We start from the raw sequence: 24918 nt of genomic DNA on the forward strand, positions 1-24918 counted from the left end.
AACCAGTGAGGACGAGTCCAATTTTGGACTTTAGGCGCGGTCCAACTTAGACCCACTGGGGTGATCTAAGTTGAGTCCTGGTTAGATCCTGGTTTGGATTGACAGGATCTAATTAATTTAGAATATTTTATATTTTAATATATGTTATTTTATAGAGTTTATTTGATGTATGGACTAAATTAATTTTGCAAATAAACTCAATAAAATTAATCTTAATTATTACTCATTTTGTAAATCTGAAATTAAGAAGGATAAAATTAAAGAGCATGAATATTCATTTTATTTATTATTATCCATTGTATTAAATGATAAAAATTATTCATATAAAAATAATATATATATATATATTATTTAAATTATCTTTTAATCCTGGATAAGATAAACTGCTAAGTGTGGATCAAGTTTTGCAGTTTTTTAAACATTTGCAGATCTAGATAAACTTGATAATGTCTATATAAAGCTGCAGTCAGTGCATGAATCACAGAACTTCGACCAACGTCATTCTTCTGCAGCAGCCCGAGCTTTGACACGACTACGTCGAACTTCTGCCGGAAGATCACCCCCAACATCCAAGCTCATCGAGAATCTTCTATTGTTGGGTAACGAAAAAGTTGTTTTTAATAGTTATTGTTTTCACTCATTTAAAAGTTAAAAGTGTGGGATTGTCACATTTTTCTTATTGTATTCGCCTACTCTACCAGAGTTGTTTTCTGGTAGAGAGATTTAGTGGATTGCCCACAGGAAAGGTCCAAGGGACCTGGGCCTTCGAGTAGGAGTCGTCGACGGCTCCGAACGAAGTAAAAAAATCACTTGTGTCTTTCGTACGCTTCATATTTATTTTCCGCTGCACGCTTTTCAAAGCATAAAGTTTCTAACTCTGGTTTTTAAACGAACGAAAATTTTAAAAAGCACGTGATTCACCCCCCCCCCCCCTCTCACGTGCACTCGATCCTACAAGATTTTGTTGTTTAAGCACACTAGCCTACCTCCCATGGAACCTTTGATAAACTTAATGCCTCTTTCTTTTAGTTCAGTGTTTAATTGCTCCAGATGCCCTCAATTTTTCGTATACTAATCCATTATTACTTCTGTTGAGTTAGCTGATTTTGGTGGATTTTGTATTTTAAATAGTGTAGCATTTTTTTCATACATGTTTTCTGTTTTTATTAAAATTTCAACTTCATGGATAAGTTCCAAAGTTGATGTTTCAATGTTCTTAGGTTTTCTCATTCTCTTTCCATACACTTTCGTGATGTCCAAGGTTGATGTCATGAGGAAAAGCTCATTATGTACTGCAGAAAGCTACATTGAATTGCTGCCCAAACTATCTAGGGTTGGGTATGCATATGTTTTTCCTACATTGAACTTTATGCAAGGATATATCAATATTGTTGTAGACTCGCATGTAATCATGTAGATAATGGGGTGGATTTGTAATAACTCATATTTGATATATCAATTATATATAGAGGTAGTGGGGATTACCTAGGAGGATATCCTATTGGGATTATTTTCTCGTCACATGATATCAGAGTAGAAAGTTAATGATTAAATCTCACCTGTGGCAAAAAAGTCTAATCAATTTATATCAATTCACATGTCGATAGGTCCATGCCAATAAAGAGGGAGAACCACTCACACATGAAAGGGGAGTGATAACATTTTCTGCAGAACAGAAGGGAGTGGTAACATTTAAATATAAGTTGGTTCTTTTCCTAACAACTTGAGCTTTTAAGATTAGTGAGATCTCTAATCCGACAATTCTTCTGTTCCTCTTCTATCCGATGTGTACTTGTGGAGCTTTTGTGCTTCAAATTCTACTTTGCCCTCCTCTTGTCTTGCGATAGCTCGGTCGGTTTGCTTTAGTAGTTGATTCATCTTCTAGTGATTCATAAGATGGTTGCGGAGGTCAACAGTGAGGTAAAGGTGGTTATGGAGTGTAAAATAGACTCAAATGCACTAATTGTGGCAAGTTTGAGCATGTCTAAGACATATGCTACACTCTTCATGGTTAAGCCCCCTCTGTTTTTCATTTTTCCCAAAACACTATCTTTGCTATTCCATTTGGATTTTTGGGTGCACTTTCTTTGTTCATCTTGTGTCTCTTGGTCCAAATAAGTTATCACTACAAATTGTCAAGTGCATCTTTTTTGGTTATTTATGGCTCCAGAAAGGCTATAGTTGTTACACTCTCGGGTTTTGCCGTGCCTTTATCCTTGATCAACTTTGAGTCCACACCTTTTTCTATTATCATCGTGTCTTTATTTCTATTAATGTGATCTTCAAGTCCATTTCTCTTTATTAATCCACATCACCCTTGTCTTAGTCTATTGAGTAGGACCTTCCTTATCTTGCACCACTGCTCTTTCTTTTCCTACATTACCACTCTTCTCTGCTTTAGCTGTGGACCATTCTCCAACTCCTAAGGCCTCACACTCTAACATGTTGGTTTTTGAGATTCCACATCTATGGGTGTATAGCTGACCTCCACAACATGAAGATATGCTAACACTTCCTTGAGACTCCTACTTTGCCATCAACATTTATCTTAGGTCCCCTTTGATTTGGACAATCCCATTGCATTTTGCAAGGTTACTCATAAATGTTCCACTTGCTTTCTCATTTTATATTTCATGCTTTGTTGTTAACAAATTGATCTACCTTTGCCTCTTCGTTATTCTCATTTATAATTTATTTCTAGAAATGCCTTGGAGGCACCTTTGAATCCTGAATGGACGCAAGGACTATTTGATACCTCCTCTCCCATGGCCAAAAATCTCCTTAGTTCGCACTTTTTTCTCCCTTGCCTTTCATTGGCACCTTCATCAGCTCGACATAAAAAGAATGCCTTCATGGTAATCTTTTGAATGAGGTCTACATGGAGCAAGAGCAATCTTTTGTCACTTAAGGGGAGATTTTTGTCCAATTTTTGTCCAAGTTGAATAAATCATTGTATGGGCTAAAATTATCTCTGACAGTTTGGTTTTGGAAATTCAGTTCACTATTCTTAGTACAACATGAGGAGTGGTACAGATCACTCAATCTTTTATCTCATTTTTAATCAGGAAAACGTACTCCTTATTGCCATGTGGTGGACCAATATGTAATTATATAAATATTGGGGATGTATTTATAACAAGTCATATTTGTTAATAATATAATTTTATATGTACGTATGTATATATTAGAGAGAGAGGGGTGGGCGTGGTGGGAAGGGGGGGGGGGGGGGGGGGGGGGGGGGGGGGGGGGGGGGGGTGAAAGGGTTTTTTTTCTAAAATATTCCATTGGGAATATAGATGACCTTTAAATAATCAGTTCTCTTTGGTTTCCTTTGTTTCACTTAATGGTAATGAACATTTTCATACTATTTAATTGTATTTCCTCGCATTTGATGATTACATCTATGATCTTACCGTTAGTAGCATTTTTTATTTTACCATTCATCATAACAATATTATCTCTGTATAGTATTGTTACTGCTTGACCCAAACTCCAATCTATAAAGTACTATGAGATGTACCAGGCTTATACATTTTTCTATAAAGTGCATATTTAATTCTCTAGATCCTGTTTTCATACATTATCTATATAGCATAATATATAAATCAGATTCAAGCAGTTTAACTCTGGTAGTCTTTTGACTAATAATCCTTCTCTTTGTTATCTGGGTGTTTAGTCATTTTAGCAACTACTGAAAAAAAGAAGAAAAAAGCTATCCAAACCATCTTTACGACTCTGTTGGTTAATTTTATTCAACCAATGCTACCTGTGGATACAAGGGATTTCTTTTCTTTCCAATTTACATCCTGGAGATGAGCTGCACAAAAACTGGTAGTTTGATTATAATTAGTTGCCGTGTCACTTTTATTTTGATTTTCAATTCTTTTCTTTTCCTTCCACAATGTAATGGAAAATCTCTTTGATCTAGCTATGCAACTCCAGGGCCCTTCATGTCTTCCTTTTGTTCTGCTTGAGCATGCAATTTAACTGATTCGTAGTAGTAGTTTACCAAGGCATTGATCTACAGTTCTAGTAGAGATTATTCTCTATTACCACTTCTTTGTGTCGATGAACAAAAAAATTATTTACTTAATGGATGATTTGCTTAATCACTACTATCTGCCTATGTAGGTGACTCTAGTTGGCAAATCTGTCTTGAATTGATTAACAGATATATTTTCTATGATATTTTCAGGCAAGCTTGCCAAATTATTCTAGTACCTTGAGGCAGATTTTTCCAAACCTTCAGCAGATTGATTCAGATATTTTCATGTGAGAGATTGAGCCTCGATTGTTGCTGAATGCTGATTAGTTACCATGTGAGGATCTTCGTTATAGTTTATGCTCCCGATATGGATTAATTATATATTTTGCAAACTTGACCTAATTGGAGATACATTATGTTCTCAGAGTCACCGGTTACAAGTTGAATTGCAAGTGTTACACAGCTTTTGGTACACCTTAGCCTGTGAGTTTCTCCTCTACATCAATGTGCAGCAAAATTAGGATTGATTTACTTTATTAGGAGAAAGCACCCGCTGCTTTACAGCAACAAGAAATGAAACAACATGGTAGTTTCATTTTGCCTTGCATTTAAGTGTTCGGTTTACAAAATCTTAGTTAGGACAGGAAGTCTCAAAAAAATGATTAGGGAATTCCTGTCCGGGGGAATTCCTGTCTCATTATACTACTTCAGATGTGAATTGTCATTAAATTAGGAATTCCCTTCTCATTATAATCCTTGAGAGTGAAATGCCATTTATTTCTTTAAAATAAATAATACAGGGATAAGTCTTATATTACAGTTATTTATGATTGAATTATTAATCGTGTAGTTTTTTCTGCTAGTAATATTTATGTAATTTTAATTAATTTTTTACTCCATGTGTCTTATTCATATTATTTTGTATTCCTATTACCTGCCCTTTGGTGCGATTGAATAATGATTATGGCGAAGTCGATTAACCACAAACTGAAGTCAAGATCCTACCCGTCAGAAGTCGATTAACCAGAATCTCACCCGTCAGGAGTTGACTTGTCAGGATTCGACCTACTAAAAGCCGATTTGCCTAGAGTCAACTCCTTGGAAGTCAACTTATTTAAACACGACTCGGCAAGAGACGATAGAGTTCGACCTAGGAGAAGACGAGTTGACTCAATTAACTCATCCCTTAATCTGGATCAGTGTATTTTATAACGTATGTTATTTTTTATAAACAAGTTAATTTGTGTCTATTTATATATTCAGGTTGTGATGTATTATGGATTTTGTTAATTGTGTTGTGTATTAGGTGGGGTTTGGTTGGGTTGAGTTGTGTAATTGATTCCAGTCTAATAATGTCAATTCGATTCATGGCATAATAATAATAATAATAAATAGCACACAAGACACCGATAATGATAATGATAATGATAATGATAATGATAATGATAATGATAATGATAATGATAATAATAATAATAATAATGTCAATGAAACATAGTTGAGTTGATTACGATAGAGCAGAGTTGTTGAAGTGGATAAGGGTCGAATCTTGGCGAAGTCGAGGTAATGCCCTCCTCCATCGTGACTAACTATAGCTTCTCGATTTACTTCCTCATAGATGGTCGTGGGATCGATTGTGTGAGGACCGCTGGGATGGTGGATTCTACCTTATACTGAAATAATGATATAATAAAAAAATAATGTACAAGCATGATTAAGTTAATGTAGGATAAGATTGGAATTAGGTGAAAGTTTAGGAACGTGGCAAAAGGTACATTGACCCCAAACGTTTTATATGGTTGGCCTCACAACTATTTATAAAGAGATAAATTAAGAAGTTGAAGTTGGTCCCCATATAGGAGGATAATTCTCCGATTTCGTCGGAAATCAACCCTTACTTAATGTGACAAACTTACCACATGATTACGAACTCAATCATGCCCTAGGGCCTGGAATTAGGAGAAAAAAACAATGCAACGGAAGGCAAAATAGAATTATCTCAAGAGCCCTAAGGTCCCTTTGGGGTTTGTATAAGAGTAGATGGAGGGAGAATGAAAACGTGGATGGAGAAGGGAAAATGATTCAAGGTGGAAAAAAAACTTCAACATTTCAACAAAAGGTGGAATCTGCCATCCCAGCGGCCCCACACGGTTAATCCACGACCATCTGTGAGGAAATAAATCGAGAAGCTACAGTTGACCATGATGGATGAGGGCATATCTCATGAGCCCTAAGGTCTCTTTGGGGTTTGTATAAGAGTAGATGGAGGGAGAAAGAAAACGTGGATTGAGAAGAGAACATGATTCAAGGTGGGAAAAAACACGCCTCCTTGGCATGGTGCAACGATAAGGTACTCAGTAGATTAATCAAGTATTTACGATTTAAATCTTAATTATGGTGCATTGTAGGATATTTTCTTCAGTGAAATAAAAAATTTGAGACGTTGACTATTGGATGAGGAGTTATTTGCGCTTTCAAATTTTTCTGGTGGACGAACTGAGAGAGGACTATCTATCTCTAGGATTAGTTGTGTCTCTACGATCTAGACACTTAGATAATATAACACAAACCGATCGATTGATTGTGTCTTATAGCTAGACGGGTCTTGAAGTAGTCGGCTGGGACTCATGGACAAACGGGTCTGAAGGTAGCCTAATGGCAAGTTGCTGCTAGGCCAGAACTCATGGGTGAGTAATGTTACATGGAATGACAATTCTTGCACGTATGCTTTCGAAAAAGCTTTAAACGGTATTTTTTGGATCTAAAATTGGGCCGTTATGGGTTAATTCAATAATGAATATAGATGTTTAAACGAGCTTCGATTTAATATATTACGAACTCTGTGATTTAATCTGACTCAAAAATTATGAGATTTCAATGTCACGGATCCCCCACATCATCCTATCAAAGTATAAAACAATTCAAAATCTAATGCTTATTGATAGGGAGGCATTGACATGGCACACATCCACTGAAAAATAAATCAATAAACTTCTTTTAACACACTAATGTTAAAACTTGAATTGTAATGAAAATGGCTGGTAAAATAAACTTTTCAGTATATTCGTCTCGTCGTAGAATAACCAATTAACAATCAACTATTCTCCTTTGTATGAACAACGTTATTTTTTATATATAGTATGAAGGACATTGAAAAGAAAAGATGAGAATGTAATAGATGCTTGATATACTACCTTTATTCCATGTCCAATATGAATGTAACTGCTGCTTCAGGACCATACTGTTCCAGAAAATCATAACTCAAATGTCTGTGTTGTTCAAGAACAACACATAAAAAGTGGAAAACATTTAAACTTCAGTTACAAAAAATTTAAAGATGAAGTTTTAGATTAAAGATCCAATAACAGGAAGCAATGGATGTGCAGACTGTATTTTATCTTTAACATAAGAATCAAATCATCCTTATCAACATATTCATATTTTGTATGCAATAAATCAATCATTGGGACTTACTACAGCTTCAGCTTTCCCAGAGAATCTCAAGATGTTATTGGTCCTTCTCATGGACACATCACCATTGAGCATCAATCAAAGCAGAATGTAGTGACAGATCTTGCAGTACTTTCAATCACAAGGTATGTATAATTTTGCCTTGGGCCTCAATTTAGAGGTCCAAATGACTGAAACAAGAGAGAATCAAGCACAATATTAATGCTCCTCTCTGCTTCTGTGCAAGAGCACTGCCAAACAGACACTCCTATTCATCACTGTTCCTAACAATAGCAACCCTTTACACCCCTCTAAATTTGTATTTGAAACAAAGGATTACAATCCAATCGACCTCATTCCAAGCATTTCTAAGCCACTTAATCAATTCTTCTCTTCACCTCAATTCTTTTCACAAACCTTAAGCTATAGCTTTTATTCTCTTCTTTTGTCAATATAATGCACGAAGAAGACCAAGCTATTCTCCTTCAACCTGCTCATGCATGCATCACGTCCATGATCGATCTAAAGCTTACAAATCAAGATTCAAGCTACATGAGAAAACTCAAAATTTTGCATCGAGATTTTTCATCTTTGTCAGTAATTCATTACACTGCTCAGTCAACATCATCGAAAGCGATGTTATATGATCAGTGATGGCCTCATAATTACAGCTTTAACGAACGCACTTCCCCAAAACAAAGAATACTGCAGGAACCAAATTAAACTAGTACTGGCTTTCACGTACATCCTGCTAAACATAATCAGAGAAAGCAGCTTTTTCAACGCAGGGCTCGCATGAAGACATGCACCCTCTGCTTCCTGCTCAATTGTCACTTGTGTTAACTGTGACCTGCAGGGACGATCGACCACATTCTCTTCACCTAGAGCACTGCCATAGCTATACAAAAACCTAACCTAGCTACGTACTGCAACTGCTGTTAGCCTTTGAAGGATAGATTCCATTACATTCCCTAGGGTTTTGTCACGTTGCATGTTGATTATTCTAAATCCATAAAGAAGGAACGACTGGCACCTGATGTGAGTTGGCTCTGGCATATATAAATATATATGTGGAGCAAACTATGGGTCCCTAATTAATTCCATGTTCTTCTTCCCCAAGTGATCGTGGATCCATGCTAATGGTGCAGCTAAGGGTTGGCTTTGTCCCCTGTTGCATGCATGGGAACCGTACCAGCTGGTTAAGTATTTATTTATTAAAACTTCTAACGTACGTGACCAACTGTTCACCATGCATGGCCAGTCTAGTGAAGTAGGACAACCCCTACTGCTGCTCCCATCTGCAAGGGCTCCATGATAAGAGAGAGAGAGAGAGAGAGAGCATCTAGCTTTGTCGACGCTCGTGTTTTCTTTTCCACTACGACATTTACGACGGACAAAATCCCTTCATGCTTGCTATACTGATCACCACAAGCAGCTCATCAGACGACTGTGCGTGAAGGGTCTGTATGTTTTAGCTAGTTTAGTAGAAAGTGTATTGTTCAAATAGCCTGGAGTTGTCTAGCCATTAATTGAAGGATCTCGATCGATAACTTGAATTTTTGGGGTATTGAATTGGTACGAGCACTTAACAAACAGATCATTTGTGCAGCATTAAGCCAATTCAAGAAGATCTAGATGTATGTTTGTTAAATGGGGTTTCAGATTAGTGGTTGGGGTTAATTAGAAGGAATAGTGAAAGACAACATGAGGATATTCTTTCTATAAGCAAACAAGACATTCATGTTGTTTTTCTCTGTTTTATATAAAAACCATATATGTTGTGTCTGACAGATTTGATTCATTTGTTCATTTGTGTTTTAGTGATAAAGAATTTTTGTCACTCAAAGTTTCGATAATAAGAATTGTATTGTTATGGTTATTAAATGATAAAATAGTACTGAAAAATTTTTATGAGAGATTCTTCTAGCATGGATATTGTTTTTTTAATACAAATATAAATTAAATCAAGAGAGAGAATTGAAATAGAATATCAAGAGCTAGTACAGGAAGTTTAAGTCTTGGAATTGCAAGATAATAATAATAATAACTTCAGCACTAATCGTCCTCATGTAGAGCTTGTTAAATAATATAATAGTGATAAAAATTTAATGTTAAAAATTTTCAACACAAATATATCACTATCACTAATTATAAAAAAAATAATGCGGTTCACAAATCTCTCATCAATATAGAGTCATGAAAAGAATCAGATCATATTAGATCTATTGTATGTAATTTTTTCTACATTGCAAGTGGTTATTTTTACGACTCGAATACGACATCAGATCATGTTATATCTCACTAATATTAAAAATTTTCAATACAAATATAATCACTATCACTAATTATAAAAAAAAGATAGCATAGTTCACAAAGCTCTCATCACTGTAGGATCCTGAGGAAGGATCAGATTGTATACAATTTTTTCTATATTACAAGAGGTTATTTTTGCGACTAGAAGATGTGACCACAAGATCACGCGATAATAATTTTGTAATGTTACACCAATGCTCCCCTTTAATACTATCACTAACTATACCACTTAAAAAATACTTTTAATCATAAATGTCTAATATTTATTGTGGGTAAAACTTCATGTTTTTTAAAAACTTTAACCATGAGGTGCTTGTAGGAATGTTGTGGTAGACGACCCACTAGCTATTACAGGAGAGGTAAATAGATGGTAAACTTAAGATAAAATTGTCTTTACAAAATACAAATATTAGTACTTGAAGAATGTTTGTGTCAAATAAAATCTTAGCGGAAATATAATATAAACAATAAGAAATAAGTACAATGATAACAATATGAACATGATTTAATATGATTTTACATGATTTAGAGTTACAGCTTATTAATTCTTTAAGTGAATCACTCATAAAAATCCATAATTAATAGCAATGGAAAAAACTTGTTATAAATATTTCTTCTATAATATAAAGAACTAGTACAGAAAGCCTTCACTGTAGAATTGTAATCTTAGATGTTTCGCTTGAGCACTTCATCACAAGAATTTCATAAGAGAATTCATGCACATGTACCTAGTCAAAAATGTTAAGATCCGTGTGAGCTAGAAGGGGGAGGCGAATAGCTTTGATTGCATCGATTGAATGCGCTGCAGAAATTTGAAGAGAAGTCAACAAAACAATAAAACAAGAGTACAACCCTAACACGCTTGATTTTATTTAGTTCACCACCACCCAAGGCAACTATGTACAAGGTCTAATCCTAACGACTACTATCCCTATCTTTCTCTTTCTCAGATATCTTTCAGAGGCAGAAAATCTCTTATAACCTTTTTCACATGATAAATGCAAGCTATACAAAGATATAAATACAAATGAAAGCAAAAATAACTTTACAATTGAAATCTTTACTTTGGATACTTTCTCGTTGCATTGGATTGTCTTTTGATGGTGGAAAATGTAGTAACATTTTGTCTCCAAACCCTCAAGAACTGACTACTTCGATCTTTCTCGAAACCCTCTTTTATAGGCTTGATGTTGGATTGATTTTTGTTTATCAGTCGACTGATCTTACCTATCAGTCGATTGCTCCACTATATATTCAAACGTTGCTCTGACCTGTCAGCTCAATGATTCCATCCACCTCAGCATTAGTAGACTATCCATTACTATTAGTTGATTGTTATTTAATCAGTCGAATCTCATAGTCAAGTTTTATACATTCTGTTCGCTTGAACAATGATATCAGTCGACTGTCCATTACCATTAGTCGACTGTTGTCAAATTAATTAGTCGAATCCTACACCACACATGCAATCCAATCCAACCTTGAGTGTGTTGCAGGCGTGGTCGACTGTCGATGCCTGATCTTGAGTGGGTTGAGGTCGCAGCCAAATGTCGAAGGCCAAGCTCGAGTGGGTTGACGATATGATCAACTATTGTGTGTCGAGCCCGAATGAGTTGTGAATGATTTTCGTGTCTTGAGTCTGAGTGGGTCATGGCCGATTGTCGTGTCCTAGCTACTCCGAGTCCGAACATCGACTGGAGTCCCAAGTCTGAGTGGGGTTCCTGAGAGCCCATTCGGCCGAATGCCGACTTTGAGTCCCGAGTCTGAGTGGGTTCTCGAGTTCCAACTCGATTGAACATCGACTCAAGTCTCGAGCCCTAGTGGGTTGTTGAGCATGAAGGAGTCAGTAGTTAGCCTTCCTTGTAGCTAACTGAGCACCTGAACACATTTTCATGCGCCCGAACCTCTTGGCCCTGAATTTGATTAGGGTTTGCCAGTTGATTGCTACTACTTAGCAATTGACTACTAGTCATATTTCAACCTTTTAAAAGCTAAATTCTTTTTGTTTAATATCTGATTGACCTCAACCTGCCAAAACTTTCTTCACTCAATATCTGATCACCCTTGACCTATTGAGACTTCACGCGCTTAACATCCAATCACCCTTGACATGTCAGGACATCATTCATGTCAAACATTCGGTCTTCATTGGCCTATTTAGACTTTCTATCATCAAATGTTCAGTTAATCGTGACTTACTTGGACTTTCCATCTCACGCTAACTTCATGTTGGACTTTTGACCGTCAAGTGTTAAGTCACCCATGACTCATTTGGATTTGCAACTTGTCAACTCTTTATTAGAGTTTCGATCACTAAGTGTCTAGTCAACAGTAATTGGCTTGGACTTTTCAGTATCTTGTTAATCTTGACCTACTTAATTTTTTACTTAACCAACTTAACATATTGATTGATTATCAAGTATTCAGTCAATCTTAACTTACTTGACATATTGATCAAATATCAAAATCTTAACTTAAGTCAACTTGAACTTGATCAATTTGGTCAATCTTGACTAGGGGTTGATTGAGCCAATAATAAAAAAACCCCAAAGCTTATATAGAAAGGGTTCTAATATCTCTTTATCGAACCCTCCTAGTTTATTAGATAAAACCCCAATTGACTAATAGACATTTTAGTCATTGCATAACCAACAACCCTTTGACTAATCAAGTGAAGAAGCCTTCTAAGTGATTGTTCATAAATCCAATCTATTGAAGCTTAAACAAGAATATTTTGTTCTCCAAACATAAAGTTTAAAATTGATTTTAGTCATTGCATAACCAACAACCCTTTGACCAATCAAGTGAAGAAGCCTTCTATAAGTGATTGTTCATAAATCCAATCTATTCAAGCTTAAACAAGAATATTTTGTTCTCCAAACATAAAGTTTAAAATTGATTCCCAAGTCAATTGACTACTCTAATTGTCTGAATCTTACCTCCAATAGATTGGTTCTAATAAAAAAAAAATCTCAACTTCACTCAACTTACACCATTGTAAGCTTATGTAAAATTTGAAATTAAGTTTAGCCACTAGCGAAAACTATGTTCCTTGGTTGAAGGCTCTACAAGCCAATAGATGGTCCCTACCTAGTTTACACTTCATTTCCTAGTGATATTGCCCAAAAGTCATGTGAACTCCAAGACTACATTCACTCTTAATCTCTTATAGCTCACAAACTTTTAAGTCTTCAACCTTCACATCATCCCTCGATGTTGTTGTTCAAAGACTCTTGCCCTTTAGGTCTTTAACCACTTTATGTTCCTCATCTTAGAGTCCACTTTGCTAAGAATTTTTAGTCCTTCAGTTGTCTCATATCATCATTCTCCAACCATCTCTCAGTCCACCTCATTATGGATCTATGAGCCATCTATCACTGATCCAACTTATTTGATCACGTACTCGCTTTGTTGCAATAATAGAAATGGCTTACCACGTACTCTCTTCTTTTCCTTCTTGTTCTTCTTTCCTCTAAGTATCTTTCTAAATTTGCTTTTGTTGAAATTCTATTTCTCCCTAAAAGATTTTTTCACCACATATGCTTCTTGTGTCTCTTTATCGTTGTTGGATGATGAGGAGGATGAACATTCAGTGCATTTAAGCCATTAATTCTACATCTCTTATTTTGAAGGTATTGACTTTTGAATTTGTAATAGATCTCTCTTTGTAAATTTAGTTTTGGAGGTCCCTCATGTAAAAGGATCAACTTCTCTATAGTTCTTTGGTGGCATTATATTTTCCAACTTTGTTAATTTCTTGTGTTGGTAGGGTATTCATCAAGCCTAATTGTGCTCTTGCATCAATGAGTACTTCTCACTTTGTTTCTTAATCCATCTTGCTAATTTTATTAATTCTTTGTCTTGATCTTGGGAATATTCATAAATTTCACCTATTACCACTGCTATTTCAAAATATATTAAAAAATAATTCTCTATTTTCTTATGTCAAATCTTCCTCGATTTTTTTTGATAACTCAAGTATTAAGTTCTTCGAATCAATTAATCCTAAATGTGACAGGTCCGGTCCCACGAAAATTTTTCACCAGCCACTAGGATAAATCTGAAAGTGTCATAGTACTGCACTAGTAGGTTGACTTCCATAGTTCTTTTCACCGCTTTAAAGTTGCTCGGAACCAAGTACTTAAACTGTAGATCCCTCAACACAACTTTTTCCCTCCAAATTAAGTGTCCAAGCATACTATAGTTGGGGATCGAACTACAGTAATCGAAGTTTCTCTCAAGTCACCTTACCGTTATACCGTAATGGGGGGGGGGGGGGGGGGGGGGGTGGGGGAGTCTCCTTCGAATTTTGATAGGATGAAGTTTGTGTCGATCACTGAATTAACTAGAGGATAGGGGGTGAATGAACTATAACTCAAAAATAAATTTTTTTTTTTATCAAATATAAATGTTAATATTTTGGTTGACCAAAGTCTGAGAAAAATACCCTATTCTCTAAAAAGAAAAGAGAGTTTATAATCGAGCCTCAAGCTAACTAACCAGTCTAGTAAATTGAGGCTCACCTCCAATAATCAATTGAATTTGATCAGGGTTCCCAACTCCACTTAGCTTACACCTTCATAAGTATTGGTGCAATCAACCTCTAGTCAATGTTGATCAAGTTCGAATTGGCTCAAGTTGAATCTCGATGTTTAATGAATATGTTTGTTGACGATAATGAGATATTAAGAAGAAAGAGAATTTATTGGAGAGGGAGATTATCGGTGCAATTAACCTTGAATCGGTTAATCAAAATTAATGTGGATGTTTAAGTGAAAAGTCAAGTAAGTAAAGGTTGATTGGATATTTGATAATGGAAAAGTTTAAGTGAGTCATGATTGACTAAACACTTAATGATTAAAAGTCTAATAGGAAGTTGACAAAGACGAAGTCTAAGTATGAAGGACCAGACACTTGGTAAGGATGAAGTCCATGTGTGTCAAAGTTGATTGGACATTTGATAATGGTGGAAGTCCTAATAGATCATGGAAGATCGGATGTTAAGTGTGAGAATGGAAGTCTAAATAGGTCAAGAAGGATCGGATTTTTGCAATAACGAAGTCTTGACAGGTTAAAATTGATAGGATATTAGGCATAAGATGCGAAGTTTAAACAAGTCAAGGAAGATCAGATGTTTGACAATAGTGAAGCCTGATAGATCAAAGTTGATTGGATACTAGGTGGGTAAAATTCTGCTAAGTTGAAGTCAATCACATACAAGACAAAGGTTGGGCCCTAGTAAGTCAGGATTGACCTGTGCTAATTATATGAAGAAGTTTTAGAGACATGGGGGTCCATTGACATAAGAAAATTCGCTACGAATAATGTTTCCAACATTATGAATAGTGTGTCAATCAACTAATTAATAAACAGTATTAGTCGACTGATGTGAATAATATTTTGCTATAGTATTTTCAACCCTAATTAAATATCAAATTCAAGATTTGAGGGGGTTTATTGTAGATTAGTCGATTGATGGATTTGATCAATTGACTGATGATACTACAACAGTAAGCAGAAAGTTTGAAACTTAGCTAATCAAATCAACTAATTAGGATCATTCGATTGATGAACATGGTAACAGTCAATTATTGACATTGTTACAGTGAATAAAAAGTTTCTAAGTTAAATTGGAAACTCTATTGATGTAGAAATTGTCGATTAATGAAGACAAGTGCTGCTACATTTTTAAACATCAAGAGGCAATCCAAAAGCATTCAACAGCAAGCAAAGTAAAATTTTCATTTATAAATTATTTATTTACATTGTATTTATTGTCATCTTTTATCTTTGTATTTACTTGTAAGAATAGATATTCTATGAGAGGTTTTTCCATGATATCCAACAAGAAGAAAGCTAGTGGATTATCGCTAGAATGATAGATCATGGAGTAGGAATCAGAGATTTCGAACCACGAAAATTGGTTTGTATTTGTGCTTATTTCTATTCTTATATTTGATTTGTATTATTCTTTCCATTGTGCACTAATCTATTGTAGACAAGTACACGAGAACGATCAAACGAAACATAATTCACCCCCTCTAATGACACCATCGGTCCTAACAATAAACCTACCCCCAAAGCTCACAATTGAGCGCAACTACAAAATACAACCTAAATTCTATTAAATGTATTATTCTCTGGTTGTACAAGCCCCTAGTTTACACCCATCATTTCTTGATAATGTTAAACAAAAATGTGAACGCAAAAATTATAATTACTTGTGAACTCCAACAATTCAAACTCCCTAAAGACTTTTGGTCTCTAGGCCTTAATCGCTTTATAATAAACAATAAAACCTCTTTAAATAGGTAAAATATATATTACAATATAATTTGAGATTCTATTACAAATTTAATATAATTTTAAATAACTCATGTTAATGTTAAACAAGCCAATCTACAACATAACTTAAATTTTTGGGGAAAAAATTATAATTGCAAATGAAACAAATAAGAAGGATTAAAATGCAAAATTGTCAACATATTGTAAAATTAACATCAATCCATCAAAAGTTAAATCAACCGTATATAGTCCTTCTTCAGCATTTATAAGGTGGAATCTGTCACCTCAGTGGTCCCACACGGTCGATCTCATAATCATCTGTGAGGAGGCAAATCGAAAAGTTACAGTTGGTCACTACGGAGGAGGACATTGCCTCGGCTTCGTCGAGATTCATCCTTGTCTATTTCAGCAAGTCTGCCCTGCAGTAACCAATTCAACCATGCGTAAGGGCAACCGTATAGTTCTAAATAAATTAAATTGCACATTTGTAACCCATTAAACCCTAAGTATAAAATTAATCAGTTTGATCGAAATTTAAGATCTAATTGATTAAATATAATCTCTCGTCATCAATTATTCTGATGTTTCTAGTCAATTAAAAGCTTATTTTCAGACTAAGAAACTGGTGAAGGCCTAATAAAATACTAACTTAATTAACCGCTTTCAAATTAATTAAAAGCAATTAATACTGCATTAACCAATCAATTAATTGTCTAAATTAATTACCAAAAAAAAGCTAATCCTTCATCCTCTACAATCGCCGTCGCTACACAACCGGCGGCCGACGTACGCTCGCGCTGGCAGCCCGCCAGAACGCCGTCGAAGGACGAGCGCCGGCCACCACGCATACTAGCTGCTGTCGAGGGATCATCTCTTCGTTATCCGTACACCTCCCCCGCCTGCCGGAGGACTACCGGCCGCCACCGCCGTTGATGCAGCCGTGTAACTGATGCAGCTAGTTTGTCCAACAACATACATAGTTAATTTTGTTTTGCAAGAATCTTAGGTAATTCACCTGACCATCATTAACAGGCACTTGATTAGTTAAACACGGGGTGGTAGATCCAGGCAGCCAGTGAAATGCAGTAGCTGCCATGTCAGTATCACAAAAGGACCGATGTGTGGAGATGGGTTCCATTCTATTTTATGCCTCCTACTTATCTCTGCACTCATTGATTAACAGATCAAACTCTTTAATTTCCCTCTCTATGCTAGTTAATACACATAAATTGATAGAGACAAAGCAATTAAATTAGTTGCGGGTGATGATGCAGAGGCAGAAGGAGAAAGGTACAACGCTGGGGTCTCCCTCTGACTCTGACTCTGACATGAGCATGCAGGAGACTGAGAGTGAAGTTTGTAACATGAAGCCAAAGGAAGGAGTAGGAATTTCACATGCACCACTCAGGCCATCACTGTACTCTCTCTCTTTCTCTCTTTCTCTCTCCTCGAGGCCGGCCATTTCCCCTTCCTTAAAATGGACGTCCATGGCCGGCCTCTCTCGGCCAAACCAGTCGCTGGCGCATGCATGCGTGGACCAGCAACCGCCTCCTGGCATCAGACACGCACTGTCCTCGTCGCCTTTTTCGTCTGTTCTCTTCTCGGGACGCAACCAACTTGCACGCACAGTAGCTTCGGCTTGAATTCCAGGGTAATAATGGAGGGGATGATGGTGCTGTTCTAACAGCCAGCCACGGATCCGGAGGCCTGCATCGACTCGCCCTCGTGCGATGTCGCATCGAGTGCGAGAAGAGTGATCGATCCGCGACCTTTCTTCTTCTCTCCGCAAAGAGTTCTTCTTCTTAATATCTCAGGCTCTGGACACATTGATCCTCGGTACTTTCCTGAAATGCCAAGAGCCACTGGTTCGACTTTTACTTTATCTAGAAATATCTTCTTCTTTCTTGTTACTCGACATCTACTCACATGGATTCTCTGACATCTTTCGAAGAGATATCCAATGTACTGGTACGGCACTCGACATCGATCAGAAATTTAATTTATGGAAAAAATTTGGAGAAAAGAAATTAAATGAGTCAGTCCACACGAGTTTGATATTTTTGAGACCAATCGCAGCATCATAAATGCATACTACGACACATTTATTAAGAAATAATAATTATAAATTTAATAGATGAATTGGATGATTTTTCTATTCGTGAGAAAAAGAGATATTTGGGGACTCTTTTTCGTTCCAATTTTTGGAAATAATTGATAGGAATAATTTTTTTTTCCAATTAATATTATCTTTCCAAGGCACAGACCTTAATCGCGATCAGAGGCTCGTAGCGATAGGTCGATCGCTCGTTGCCTTCGGCTTCCTCTATGTTCACCTCCTGCGGCGAGGGGTTGCCAGCTGCGGCGGCGGCGGCGGAAGACGTCAGCGACTGTGCCCGCCGGGCTTGCGCCTCCCAGTCGGTGGTACTGACGGCGCGAAGCATGAGCCCGGCGCAGCAGACTTGGGCGGCGAGAAGGCCGGTCCAGAGCCCGACGAAGCCGAGTCGAAGCCAAAAGCCGAGGCCGACGGCGATCGGCATGCCGACGAGGTAGAAGGCGCCGAGGTTGATGTGGGCCGCCCGCGACGGCCGCGCGCTGCCGCGCAGGACCCCGCAGCCGACAGTCTGCGGGCAGTTTCCCAGCTCGCACAGCCCCACGACTGGCAGAGCCGCCGCCGTCAGGCGAAGGATGTCGGCGTCGTCGGTGAACATGCGGCCCCAGCGCTCCCGCACGCCGGCGGCGAAGCACATGGCTGCGAGTCCCATGACGGCGGCGAAGAGCACGGAGACGGCGGCGGAGACGCGCGCGCGGGATGGGCGGTTGGCGCCGAGCTCGTTGCCGACTCGGGCGGAGACTCCGAATCCGAGGGAGGAAGGGAAGACGTAGACGAGGGCGGTGGTCTGGATGAGGACGCCCATGGCGGCGACGGCGGGACGGGGATCGGGAAGGAGGCCGCAGAGGAGAATCATGAGCTCGTACCACCACCACTCGAGGCAGACGGAGACGCAGCTAGGCGCTGCGAGGCGGGCCAGCGGGCCCCACCCGGCGAGGCACTCCGCGGTGGGTCCGCGGGGCGCGTGCGGGAGGAGGCAAAGGACGAGAGCAAAGTTGGACACCGCGGCCGCGGCCGCCACACCCGACGCGCCGAAGCCGAGTTGGGTCACCAGGAGGAAGTTGGCCGGGAGGTGGACGGCCGCTGCGAGGGCGGCGGCGGCGGCGGCGGCGGCGAGCGGCCGCGTTACGCCCTGCGATCGTAGGTAGATCCGGAAAGGGTGGACGAGAGAGAAAGATAAGAGATCAGGGAGCGAGAAGAGAAGGTACTCCTGCGCCACCGAGGTGATCTCCGGGTCCTGGCCGAGGAAGAGCAGAATCCGCGACATGTTGAACCAGAGCAGGGCGATGGGCAGCGAGGAACAGAGCAGGAAGAGCACGGCGCGGTGGAAGGTCAGCGCCAGCAGCCGCGGCTGGTTCGCACCGAACGCCTGCGAGCAGAGCGGTTCCATCCCCAACGAGAGGCCCGAGAGGACAGAGTATCCGGTGATGTTGGCGAAGGCGATGGCGAGCGACCCAGCGGCGAGCGGCAAATCGCCCAGCGAACCCAGGAAGAGCATCGAGACGATGGAACGCAGGTACAGCAGCAACGCCGTCAGCGCAATGGGGAAGGAGAGCCGGAAAAGCGAGCCGGCCTCCTGAAACACCTCCGCCGGCGACAGGAGAGGCTTCTCTGCCGCAGGGAGGCACTTCAAGTCCACCCGCTGCTCTACAATATTCCCGAGACCGGATTGTTTGGAAAGGGGAAAGATGGTGAGATAGAAATGAGCGGGCGAGAGAAGGGTATTCTTCTCATCCGGTGAGGCAGCGGCAGCGGCGACGGCGACGGCGGTGGATGCTGTGATATTGCACATCGCGGCGGAGGCGACGGAGTAATGGAATCCTCCTCCTCCTCCTCCTCTGTTTCTCTTTGGTTGGCGTTTTGGTGTCCGTCCGCTGCGCTATGATTTGCAGCGTCGGAGTATTTAATAAGCGGCATAACAGGCGCCACAGTAGCGTCGGTTCTTCTCGTGGATTAAATATGAAGGGCGCATTAAGGTTGGCCCCTGCCCAATGGGAAGGAGGGATGATGTCTAATGTCTCGTTGCTTCTTAACCTTCACATTAAAACCTCAACCTTCAAACTCCAAAATATCCTCCTCCCCAAAGACCTTCAACCTTCAATCATGCTTCTTAATTTATTCCATGGTAAATAGTAAGGTGGGATAATCACTAGCTCGATATATCATATGTCTGTTGTGCTCGAACTATTGATGATGTTAGGTCATCATCGGACCGGCCGCGAACCTCATCTCGGTTGCTTGAATTCACCTAACTTTCCAGCCTGCCTATCTCCTTCCTTACAAACAACACATTTATAGTTTGTCCAAATTAGCCAATCTTGTTCAATTGGCATGAGAGGCCCACTTGAACAAGCCAACCCATTCGACCTAATTCGAAATGATTAGCATGTCGAGCTCGATCGGCTTGTCTAACCTGATTGGTTTCGTGAGCTCGATAGTTTTTGTTGATAATTCTTTGAAGACAATCGAATTGTAAGGAAACTCACTGTAAAATGTAATTTAATCATAAACCATAAAGTGATACTATTAAATATCCTTAGTAATAATAAGTTTGAGATAGAATATTGACTTCAACCAATATGTATTATGTTTTTATTACATGATAGTAGTAGATGATCTTATACTTATAAATATAGTGATATGCAAATCAATTTAACATTTTATTGAACTACGTAAGTAGGTTTCCATATTATTCAATTTGCGTAGCTCGGTTTTATAATTCTAAAAACGCATAGTACATTCTCGTTATGTCTCCTCCTTTATCAATAGTTGATGAGAGTCAACTGTTATAGTCAATCGAATACATCAATCAATTTTAAATTTACTATGCTAAATTTGTGATCATTTGTCAACTAATGACTCATCAATCAACTATTAAATTTTTTTGTGCTCTACTAGGTATGAAATTCATATATAAAGGCATGGTTATATTAAGGATGATGTAAGGAGTACAATGAATTTGATTTTGATTTGAAGTGTCTAAGGTCATTAACAAATTTTGATCAAAACTCGCTGATGGTTTTAGAAATCTCAGAATCACTTTAAATTAGAACCATTACACTCCTATGAGCTTCCTGAATGTAATCATACCCTCAAACTTAAATTTCATGGTCTAAATTGAGATATGAGTTTTTAAAATTTTCACAACTTTAAGATAACTTGACACAAATTAAAGGGACTAGATTTGTCATACTTATTCATCAACACCACCAAAGAGTTTTTAAGACTCCCCTAGTTTAAACCATGTTAAAACTTTAAAATTTTGGACAATATAAGGTTATCAGCGAATTTTGATCAAAATTCGCTAATGACTGTAAGAACCTCAAATCACTTAAAATCACAAATCATTACACTCCTAAGTGGATTTTTGAAATCTTCACAATCTTAAAATAATTATCAATGAGTTTTGACCAAAACTTACTAATAACCATACAATATTTAGAATTTTAAAACCTTAACATGGTCTGAATTAAGGGAGTCCGAAGAACCCCTTGGTGGTATTGATGAGTAAGTATGACAGGCCTAAACTCTTTAATAAGTTTGTATCAAATTGTCTTAAAGTTGTGAAGATTTTAAAAACTCACATATGTCAATTTAGGTTGTGGAATCTAAGTCTGAGAGCATGATTACACTTAGGAGACTCACATGAGTATAATAATCTTGATTTAAAGTAATTCTAAGGTTTCTAAAACTATCAACAAGTTTTAGCTAAAATTTGTTGAATAGTGTTTAAAATTTTAAAAACTTGACTTTCTAGGAATCCTTTGATAGTGTTGATGAGCAAGGACAGAGCCAAGGGGGTGGGTGATGGCGGCGCCCCCTCCCTCCCTCAATTTTTTTAGTACAAGAAATATGGTAGTATAGAAATTGTGTGTGTGTGTGTGTGTGGGGGGGGGGGGGGGGGGGGGGGGGGGGGGGTATGGAATTTGTTGGGTTGCATGACCACCCCCTTAACCATAAACATACATCTTTGGCCTCCAATATGAAATACCTAGTTCCGACCCCAAGTATGACATACCTAGGCCCTTTCATGAGTTTGTATCAAATTATCGTAAGGTTGTGAAGGTTTTAAAAATTCATACCTCTCAATTTAAGTCATAGAATCTAGGTCTTAGGGCATGGTTACAATTAGAAGGCTCCTAGGAGTATAATGGTTTTGATCTTAAGTGATTCTGAGGTTTCTAAGGTCATCAACGAGTTTTAATCAAAATTTATTGATAACCTTGTAGTGTTTAAAATTTTAAAATCTTATCATGGTCTGAATCATGAGTTTTAGGAACCTTTGTTAGTGTTTGTTGGATCAAGAAAGTGCTAGGGAGGAGGAGGTGAATAGCGCAATTTGTAAACTTTAAAAATTGTTCATAAAATAAAGTAGTGCAATAGAAATAAAACAAAACAGAGACACTTTTATTTTTAATTGGTTCACAACCTCTAGCTGCTACTCAAAGACTCACAGTCATGCTAACTACTTTTGTTGGACAATCACTATTAACCTTCTTCTCGAAAAAGAAGAAGGTTTATTTCTTTTACAAATATAGGGTTCGGTAACAATCTTATCGACCCTTTAAAAATCAGTACAAAAAGAATGATTATGAATGCAACTAACTATATGTTATCAAATGCTAGACCGCATCGTTATTGCGTTATTGAAGCTCGAGCATAGCAACATCTTGACATTAGAATCTTGGCATAGAATGGAAGATAAGAGAAGCGTCAAAAACTATTCTTCCAATCTGCTGTTCGAGGGTACTTTTATTGAGCATTCTAAGTGCTTGGATCCCTTCTGGGTGCCTCCAACATGGCTTATCCGATTCGACTTGTAGATGAGTTATCCACCTCCAAGCGCCTGAACTCCTTCCGTGCTCTTGGACTACTAACGTTGCTACATCTAGTCGAGACTCTGTCAGCATCGAGTTTATTCCTCCTCGAGCGCCTAAATCCCTTTCGAGTGCTTGAAATCCGATGTGTCCAATAGTTGGATTTCGAGCCATCTGGGCACTCAAATCTCGTTGTTTTCGACCAACTCACATTTATTGCTTCCTGCTTCACAGTGATAGCACAAATATATAAGAAGTATTAATGACAACTTTTCAGTTGCCCGATCTCAACTTTCGGTCTCCTATAAAATGCTAAGTTGGATCGACGCGTATTGCTCTCTTTCCAAGAGCGCGCCTTCACTACTCCACTAGGGAGAGTTTTACTAGGTGCTAAACTTTGATCCATCCGACCTATTTGGACTTTTGCTTAACTCGATCTTGATCCTCAAGACTTTCCGCTAGACCTCCAACCCTTGACCCATCTAGATTTCTTCCTGATGTCCTCAACCCCCATGGCTTCCTATCCGATGTCCTCGATCTGCCGAGACTTCTGCTTAGTTCTTCCGACTAGGACTTCCTTACGTAACTTCAACTGAGACTTGCCTTGCACACTTAGATCAACTTATCAGTCCATAACAAGGCTTAACTTTAAATCTTTGCCAACATCAAAGCATAAGTTCGATTCTGATACTCCCTGCACCAACAATGTTGATGGGTAAGTATGACAAGCCTATACTCTTTAATGAGCTTGTATTAAATTATTTTAACGTTGTAAAAATTTAAAAAATCTGCATCTCTTAATTAGACTGTGAGCTTTAGATTTGAGGGCATGATTATAGTTAAGAGCTTCCCAAAAGTGTAATGATTCTGGGATTCCTAAGGCTATAAGTGAGTTTTGATTAAAATTTATTGATGATCTTATAATATCCATAATTTTAAAATCTTGATTTGATCTGAATCAAGGAAGTCTTAGGAATCTTTCATGGTGTTGGTGAGTAAGTATGATAAGTCTTATTCTTTTATGAGTTTATACTAAATTATCTTAAGATTGTGAAGATTCTAAAAATCTATATTTCTCAATTTAGGTTATGGAATATAGATTTGAGGGCATGGATACACTCAGGAGACTTCTGGAAGTGTAATAAACTTAATTTAAAGTGTTTTTGAGGCATCTAAGGCTATTGGTGAGCATAACCATGCCCTCGTATGTGAATTTCATACTTAAATAGAGAGTTGTGAGATTTTGAAATTGACACAAGTTGTGTAATGGTCCTACTAGAGCACAAAGTTTAGGAATTGACTAATGAATTATGAGTAGTCAATTGATGATCACAAATCTAGTATAGTAAGTTTAGAAATCGACTAGTGTACCTACTAATAAAAGAGGAAGCATATTGAAAATGTACTCTGCATTTTCGGAATTATGAAATTGAGGTCTACAAAATGAATAATATGGAAATCCATGTACACGATTCATTAAAATATTAAATTCAATTTGATATGCCACATAGTGTCTATGGGGTCTCATGCAACCAAAGCTACTGCATCTTGGACTTGAGATTAGTACTATTATCTCATAAGATGATCAACATATTTTGACATTTGTTATGTTAATTTAGGCCCTTGAAAAGGGTATTTATACCATTATAGTTGGATATTTTACTAGCCCTATGTAGGTAAGTAATAAACATAAGACTTGTTGTTTCTAGTAAATAGAAGAGTATATCACAATATCGAATTAGTTCAATGATCACTTTGAGAAATATATGCATATTGAAGATCAATTAAGAAGAGTTTTCAAGTTGGTATACCTTCAAGTGGATCACAATTACAGTAAAAAAAGTCTTGAAGTGTGTCATATTATGATAGATGCTAATCTAAGTACTAAAGACACATTATGATATAAGTTGATAAGAAGATTGAATTGCATAACTATTATTATTGAGAAAGGGTATTCG

At 38.0% G+C, this 24918-nt stretch overlaps 2 protein-coding genes across 2 annotated transcripts in view; one reads left to right on the forward strand and one right to left on the reverse strand.

The window, feature by feature from the left end:
• The window catches only part of LOC141845530 (protein phosphatase 1 regulatory inhibitor subunit PPP1R7 homolog), a 13689-nt gene extending 9069 nt beyond the window's left edge, over positions 1–4620 (forward strand). The window contains exons 6-7 of the mRNA XM_074733591.1: positions 4196–4319; positions 4411–4620. Coding sequence (XP_074589692.1) covers positions 4196–4276 — 81 coding nt within the window. The 3' untranslated portion in view covers positions 4277–4319; positions 4411–4620. The remainder of the gene's footprint in view (positions 1–4195; positions 4320–4410) is intronic.
• Positions 4621–18242: 13622 nt separating this feature from the next.
• On the reverse strand, positions 18243–19978 carry LOC141845016 (protein DETOXIFICATION 52-like). Its single transcript, XM_074733018.1, has one exon. The coding sequence runs from the start codon at positions 19933–19935 to the stop codon at positions 18277–18279; it is 1659 nt and encodes a 552-aa protein (XP_074589119.1). The 5' UTR covers positions 19936–19978; the 3' UTR covers positions 18243–18276.
• Positions 19979–24918: the final 4940 nt, after the last annotated feature.

This window comes from Curcuma longa, chromosome 14 (assembly GCF_044706935.1).
Source record: "Curcuma longa cultivar G26 ecotype Majalengka, Jawa Barat chromosome 14, ITB_CL_G26_1.1, whole genome shotgun sequence".
Lineage (NCBI taxonomy): Eukaryota > Viridiplantae > Streptophyta > Magnoliopsida > Zingiberales > Zingiberaceae > Curcuma > Curcuma longa.